The following is an 8583-nucleotide window of genomic DNA, read 5'->3' as shown; positions in this document are numbered from 1 at the left end:
GCAGGGTTTTGTAGTGACATCACAGGCCCGTGCGCCCCCCACACACACACACTCTGGACCCTGTAGGCTTGATTATAAAGTTAAAGCGCACTTTAGCACACAACACCACAAAGAAGAAGCGGCAGGTAAAGCTCAATTAAGACTTCAGAGTGTCACCTTTTTGTTTTTTTTTTCCTTCCCTTAGTGCTGCTGAGGTAGAGAACACAAAGAAGTGCGCAAAAGCCTGTGATGGCGCACCTGTGAGTGTGAGTAGGCTGGCGGCTGGGGGGCGTGGGGGTTGGGAGGGGGGGGGGGGGGGAACTTTGCCACCCTGTTGCCTCATGTGTGTGTCTGCATGTGTGTGTGTGTGTTCTTGTATTTCTACCCGTCGTGAGACATCAACAAGGAAAAGTCGCTTGCATATACAAACGTTTGTACAAACCCCGTTTCCATATGAGTTGGGAAATTGTGTTCGATGTAAATATAAACGGAATACAATGATTTGTTAATTATTTTCAACCCATATTCAGTTGAATATGCTACAAAGACAACATATTTGATGTTCAAACTCATAAACTTTTAATTTTTTTGGGAAATAACAATTTACTTCGAATTTCATGGCTGCAACAATTGCCAAAGTAGTTGGGAAAGGGCATGTTCACCATTGTGTTACATCACCTTTTCTTTTAACAACACTCAATAAACGTTTCAGAACTGAGGAAACTAATTGTTGAAGCTTTGAAAGTGGAATTCTTTCCCATTCTTGTTTTATGTAGAGCAGGGGTGTGAAACTGAAATACAAAGTGGGCCAACATTTAAAACTGAACAAAGCCACGGGCCAAGGTTGAACGAATGAACCTTTTAATTGGGACCCAGACAAGTTTTGCATTGAATATTGAACAAGCAAGGCTTATAGGGACGGCGTGGCGCAGTGGGAGAGTGGCCGTGCGCAACCCGAGGGTCCCTGGTTCAAGTCCCACCTAGTACCAACCTCGTCACGTCCGTTGTGTCCTTAGCAAGACACTTCACCCTTGCTCCTGATGGCTGCTGGTTGGCGCCTTGCATGGCAGCTCCCTCCATCAGTGTGTGAATGTGTGTGTGAATGGGTAAATGTGGAAGTAGTGTCAAAGCGCTTTGAGTACCTTGAAGGTAGAAAAGCGCTATACAAGTATTTATTTATTTATATAACTTTATAGTGACATGCAAAATCAAGTTTCGAATAATAATAATTAAACATAACAATGGCGTATCAAATAACATTTAGATAAACATTGAATGCCTCTTTTCTATTTGCAGCCTTCTGAGGTAAATATCAAAACAAACTTTTTCCACAAGCTAATAATACATTTGAAAATAAAATAACAATAATGAATGAATCAAACGTTCAGGCCTTGAAGTAGCAAGACAAAGTGCATGAATAAAACGTTAATTATTGCTCAGTTTGCTACACTAATTTGCTTTAACAGTGAATATGGAACAGTGCAAAATCAACTTTCAAAAAACAAACGAAAAAACATCACAGAAATCAAATTTAAATAAAAAAATGTAATGCCTCTTTTCTATTTGCAGCCTTCTGAGGTAAATATCAGCATTAACTTGTTCCACAGGCTAATAAATTTGAAAATAACATAACAATGAGGTGGGCGGGGTTAGGGGAGGCGGGGTTTGGTGGTAGCGGGGGGGGTGTATACTGAAGACTTAGTGCTGCAAGTGGTTCTGGGTATTTCTTCTGTTGTGTTTATTTTGTGTTACGGTGCGGTTGTTCTCTGTGTTTGCTGTGGGTTCACAGTGTGGCGTATATTTGTATCAGTGTTAAAGTTGTTTATACGGCCACCCTCAGTGTGACCTGTATGGCTGCTGACCAAGTATGCCTTGCATTCACTTATGTGTGTGTACAAGCCGCTTACATAATGTGACTTGGCCGGCACGCTGTTTGTATGGAGGAAAAACAGACGTGATGACAGGTTGGAGAAATCGCTAAAGGCAATGCCTTTAAGGCACGCCCACAGTATTGTTGTCCTGGTGGAAATCAGGAGAAATTCATAGGAATGTTTGCCCCGGGAGGTTTTCGGTAGGGGCAGTGAACCTCGGGAGTCTTCCGTGAAAATCGGGAGGGTTGGCAAGTATGAATACTAGCAGTGTATACGCGGCATCGCCGGTGTATAGTACCGACGGGCCAGCTCTAATGTTAATTATTATAGCCTCAAGGGGCCAAATGACATTAAACGCCGGGCCAAATTTGGCCCGCGGGCCAGAGTTTGACACCCATGATGTAGAGCTTCAGTCGTTCAACAGTCCTGGGTCTCCGCTGTCGTATTTTACGCTTCAAAATGCGCCACACATTTTCGACGGGAGACAGGTCTGGACTGCAGGCGGGCCAGGAAAGTACCCGCACTCTTTTACTACGAAACCACGCTGTTGTAACACTTGTCTTGCTGAAATAAGCAGGGTCGTCCTTGATGACAACATATGTTGCTGCAAAACCTGTATGTACCTTTCAGCATTAATGGTGCCTTCACAGATGTGTAAGTTACCCATGCCTTGGCCATCACACATGCTGTCTTTTCAACTGTGCGCCTGTAACAATCCAGATGGTTCTTTTCCTCTTTGTTCTGGAGGACACAACGTCCACAGTTTCCAAATATAATTTGAAATGTGAACCCGTCAGACCACGGAACACTTTTCCACTTTGCATCAGTCCATCTTAGATGAGTTCGGGCCAAGCGAAGCCGGCGGCGCTTCTGGGTGTTGTTGATAAATGACTTTTGCTTTGCATAGCAGAGTTTAAACTTGCACTTACAGATGTAGGGACCAACTGCAGTTACTGAGAGTGGTTTTCTGAAGTGTCCCTAAGCACATGCGGTGATTTCCTTTACACACTGATATAACTTTCTTCATGCGGTACCGCCTGAGGGATTGATAGTTTTGGGGTTTGTTTTTTCTTAGGTGGAAAACTGCTTTGGTTTTTGCCCATCATTAGGAGCAACATTTAGCGGGTCGTGCCTTGACATGAGTGCACGAGGTGCTTGCATAACGGACTAAAACAAACTGAGAATTGTGCGTTATTGGCAGCAAAAAAAATGTGGATAATGACGACTCAGTGCTGGTTTTTCTTGGCCCTCTGTGCTTTTTTATTTTTTATCTTTACCTACCCCATCACCCCCCCCCCCCCCCCCCCCCTCCACCCTCCCTTTCCTTAAAGCGCTACCTTCTCCATGCAAACTCCCCTAGGCCTCCCCCTTCCTTCACTGCCACCTCCCCTCGGTTTTTGTCTTGCCTACAAGACACAGATTTATTCAGCCCGCGATGCATGTAGAGCACGGGAGTGCGAAGGAGTGCAGGCTGGATGATGGCGGCGGCGGTGAACGGGTGCAGGGGTCAGTGGGGTGTGTGTGTGTGTGTGTACAATAAGAGATAAGATCATGGCTCCCCGGGGGCTTGTTTGGCCCTGTACCCGATCCATCAAACACCCGCTCCAAGTACCAAGGTCAACTCTAATGAGCATTTTCTGGGGTCTTATTCTCTGCGCTACACACACACACACACACACATGCAGGCGCACTTAGGACATACCTGCTCAGCCGTATGATGGATGCTTATGACAGAAAATCTAAGATTCTCAAATACATCCCAACAGGTGCTTCACGTCACATGATCTGTCCGAGGCATAACAGGAAATAAGACAAAAAACTTGAATAAAAAATAAATAAAATAAATAAAAAATGCAACGTTTGTGTTCAATAAGTAAATCGCCTTCATGAGGATGCCAACCCTTTGCTTTGAGTGGTCCCCTCATGAGGGAACGATCTGCCAAAAGTTGTTAAGGTTTGACGGCTTGCAGGGCGCCGGCGTGCGCTGGAGCGTGTGTAGCATGTGTAGCATAATAATGAAGCAATAAAAAGTCACAACTGGAAGGAGGAGGGTGTGTGTGTGGGGGGGGGGGGGGGGGGGGCTGCAGGAAGGGAGGGGGAGGGTCCTCTGACAGGAGGTGTGATAATTAAGATGTTGCGACCCAACATATTACCTGCATATTGGCCAAATTAGGACACCGGGAAATAAATGCCAGACTACACACACACACACACACACACACACATATATGTATATGTGTGTGTGTATATATATATATAAATATATATATATATATGTGTGTGTGTATGTATATATGTGTATATATATATATATATATATATATATATATATATATATATATATATATATATATATAAATATTACAAACAATATTCAAATATATTTTGCTCCACCAATGACAGAATAAAACCAATATGAAAATAATATAAAAATACATTTAATTTAAAAGTAATTTTAATGGGTAAAACCAATTAAAAACATAAATAGAAGTCAATTTGTTTTAAAAAAAATACAGAAAAAAATATGTACATATATATATGTATATATATATAAATATATATATATATATATATATAAATATATATATATATATATATATATATATACATATATACAAACTGTATATATATGTATATAAATATAGAGTATATACATACATATATACATATATATACATACATATATATATATATATATATATATATATATATATATATATATATATATATATATATATATACAGTATATATATATTTCAATCAATCAATCCACTTTATTTGTATAGCACATTAAATAAAAAAACAACAATATAAAATAAATATAATTAAAAACGATTTTAAAGGGCAAAACTATTAAAACAATAAATAGAAATCATATTTTTTTTAAGAAATACAGAAAATACACACACACATATATATATATATATATACATATATGTATGTCTATATATATATATGTATATATATATATATATACACATATATATGTATGTATATATATATATATATATAAATAAATATATATTTATATACACACACACATATATATATATATTCAAAGTATATATATATATATATATATGTGTGTGTGCATCTCCCATTGGCAGCTGCAGGGGGCCCCTCAGCTCACTCTTACACCATTACTCAGGCAGGGTGAGGGTCCTGGTGACAGGTTAACATTCAACTTTGACCTCCCCAGTGTTATGAAAATTATGTTAAGATTAGACTTTAGAAGAAAAGTCAATGAAATAAGTGTTTGGTCAATAACTGCCATGACAGAGAATATTTGAGTAACAGGACTGGGTTTTTCTGTCGGAAATAGGGTTGTACGGTATACCGATACTAGTATAGTACCGCCCTACTAATTAATCATATTCCGTACTATACTGCCTCTGAAAAGTACTGGTCCCCGCACCCTTTTTAATAACAAGCATGACGGCGCGTCGTCCTGACATTGCTGGTTTTACGAGCAGAGGAGCATGTTCGGCAGCGCACACACACAGAGTACTTACAAGCAGACACAGTGTGTAGACAGAAAAGGGATAATGGACACATTTTGGTCTAAAAACTGACGATTGAGGTGAAGTTATAACACTGAAACACCCTCAGAAAGAGGTGCTTTAAGACATGGCTAACTAGCTAGCGGCTAACGTGTTTTAGCTACTTCTAAATCAGTAATCCTCGCCTCCATGGCGACAAATAAAGTAAGTTTCTTACAAGTAGCATTATCACTGCAGGACGAGGAATAGCTAAACATACTTCACTATGCACCGTAGGAGGATACAATAGCTCACCGGCGTCACAATGTAAACAAACAGTATGGGTGGATCTACACCTGACATCCACTGTAATGATACCAAGTACAGGAGCGTATCTTGTTGATACTACTGTGATCACAACATAATTTTTTTTTTTTCGTTTTTTTAATATTCATATTATGTTTATAAACTCAGGAAATACGTCCCTGGACACATGAGGACTTAAATTAGGACCAATATATGATCCTGTAACAACTTGGTATCGGATCATTACCCAAATTTGTAGTATCGTCCAAAACAAATGTAAAGTATCCAAACAAGAGAAGAATAAGTTATTATTGCATTTTAACAGAAGTGTAGATAGAACATTGTGACGGTCTCATGCCGTGCGGGTTCTCAGGACCATCAAGGAAGGACATGATTGAGCAGGTTTGACCCGCTTTATTTTTCAATACAGCTTGTCTTCAGGTCTGGTGGCTTTTCAGCTCCTTCTCTGCTGCTCAGCCTTCCTCGTCGTCGTCGTCTTGCTCTCTGTCGCTTCCGGTACTCGTGCACTGCTGCGGGCTCTCCTCCTCCTTCTCCCCGTTCTCTCCTCCTTCTCCCCTTTTTTACAGCGTGAGGAGAAATGTTAATATTGTACTGGTGCGCATTCCACGCACCTGCACTTGACTGCGGCGTCGCTCCCGGCACGCCCCGCCTCTCCGTTCGGCCGCATTCTCCGCCTCCTCGCCGCCATCTTGGGCCGGGCTCCAGCGTGCCCTGCACCGCTGCTCGTTCGCCGGCTCCGCCCCTCCACAAACATGATAAAAGAGAAAATAAGCAGATATTAACAGTAAATGAACAAGTAGATTAATAGTACATTTTTACAGTTTGTCCCTCATAATGTTGACAAAATCATAGATGACACAATATGTTACTGCATACGCCAGCAGACTAATTAGGAGCCTTTGTTTGTTTACTTACTACTAAAAGACAAGTTGTCTAGTATGTTCACTATTTTATTTAAGGACTAAATTGCAATAATAAACATATATTTTTAATGTAAACCAAGATGTTTTGTTAGACCATAAAAATGGGACCCACAGCCTCCCTGCTTGGCACTCAGCATCAAGGGTTGGAGTTGGGGGTTAAATCACCAAAAAAAGGATTCCCGAGCGCGGCCAATGCTGCTGCTCACTGCTCCCCTCACCTCCCAGGGGGTGAACACAGGGATGGGTATGTCAGCAGACTAATTATGAGCCTTTGTTTGTTTACTTACTACTAAAAGACAAGTTGTCTAGTATGTTCACTATTTTATTTAAGGACTAAATTGCAATAATAAACATATCGTATTTCCTTGAATATCCGCCAGGTATATAGTATGCACCTGTCTAGAATTACTGCCGGGTCAAACTCTTTTCGCAAAATATTATTTTTAATAAAGTTAAAAGTTAAAGTACCCATGATTGTCACACACACATACTAGATGTGGCGAAATTGTTCTCTCCATCTGACCCATCACCCTTAATCACCCCCTGGGAGATGAGGGGAGCAGTGGGCAGCAGCGGTGCCGCGCCCGGGAATCATTTGTGGTGATTTAACCCCCAATTCCAACCAATTATCGCATGTCTAGAATTTCCGCCTGGTCAAACTCGTTTCGCCAAATAATTTTCATATGCCTAGAATTTCCACCGGGTCAAACTCGTCACGTCACGAGTCACACTTCACCTGTCATCATTTTCAAAATGGAGGAGGCTGATTTCTATCATTTCAAATCGCATAAAGGGAAGAAGATTAAGAGCTATTCAGTACGATTTAAGGTCCAAGCTATTGAATATGCTAAAAAGAACAGTAAGCAGCTATGTTTTATTAACATACCGTAGCTGCGTGTGTCAAATATGAGTCATTAAATGCCTCCCGCCTCCTGGTGGTAGAGGGCGCTAGTGATCCTTCTTGTGACTACTCGGCTGCAGAAGAAGTGACAAAAAGTAGCAAGAGTGAGCAGCGTGTGTTTATTTTTTCCTCTCGCTTGCACTTTTAACATGGGGGATTACATATCTAAAATAAAACCGTTTTCTAAACTGGACTTTCAATCGAAGCAGGAGGTAATAAAGCAAGATCTCCGCCGAGACAGAGAGACTTTTAAAACTGAAGAAAGATAAGGAAGACTTCTATAAACAAGTTATCCATGCTTTTGATAAGAAGGAGCTGCACATGGACTTCATTTATAAGTAAAGGTAAGACCATAGTAAGGTTTTTTTTTTAATTAAATGTGCTTTTCATGATGGTATCCTTACATCACACTCAAATTTATAAGCGCATGCCTTTGGTAAGCGCCGGAGTGAGAAGAGGTTTTAAATTAATTAGCGCCCCGGCGGCAATTAAAGGAAATACGCTATGTTTATAAAGTCAATAACACCTTTTTTTATTTAGAAAATTAGCAAAATATATTTTGGTATTGGTGCCAAAATATTGGCACCTCGAGTTGGAATGTGTGAAATATGCCAACTGTATGTGTCCTGATAGCTGAAGGGCCACAATGATTTCTGTGAGAAAGGCTACAAGCTGACAGCGGCCCAATATTTCTGACTATTCCAGCCGACATGTAAGAGACTGTGCAAGCTATGCTCCTGCATTCAGTCTAGCAACATTTGCTGTAGTTCAAGAGCCAACTGTGTGCATGTGTACTCTCCCACTCCATGTCGTGTTTGGAATTTGGATCCGTCTCCGGTAAGAACTTTTTAATTTAAAAGTCCCGTATGAAGTGCTGCGATCCCTGCAAAGTGTAAAAGTCAATACCAATCCAGCAGTAGACTCACACCTTCTTGACGGACCCCTCAGTCCCGGCCTGTGGGGGCAAAGGTGAGCAGAAGCAAGGTTGGCCCCGGTTTGAAGAAGCTGGCACACTTCGCCAGGTCTGATCATGATGGATGTCGGCGGGTCTTTGTCCTCCGCCTGGCCACGCCCCCCCTCGCTCACCTCCGGGCCCTCTGGCG

General features: G+C 41.2%; 1 protein-coding gene across 1 annotated transcript in view; it reads left to right on the top strand.

The window, feature by feature from the left end:
• Positions 1–3285: 3285 nt before the first annotated feature.
• Positions 3286–8583, top strand: part of LOC133536552 (barH-like 1 homeobox protein) — an 8509-nt gene continuing 3211 nt past the window's right edge. Inside the window, exon 1 of the mRNA XM_061877181.1 lies at positions 3286–3356. Coding sequence (XP_061733165.1) covers positions 3286–3356 — 71 coding nt within the window. The remainder of the gene's footprint in view (positions 3357–8583) is intronic.

Source organism: Nerophis ophidion, linkage group LG17, assembly GCF_033978795.1.
Source record: "Nerophis ophidion isolate RoL-2023_Sa linkage group LG17, RoL_Noph_v1.0, whole genome shotgun sequence".
Taxonomy (NCBI): Eukaryota; Metazoa; Chordata; class Actinopteri; order Syngnathiformes; family Syngnathidae; genus Nerophis; species Nerophis ophidion.
Note: the sequence above shows the minus strand (reverse complement) of the source record. Positions and strands in the feature narration are given on the sequence as shown.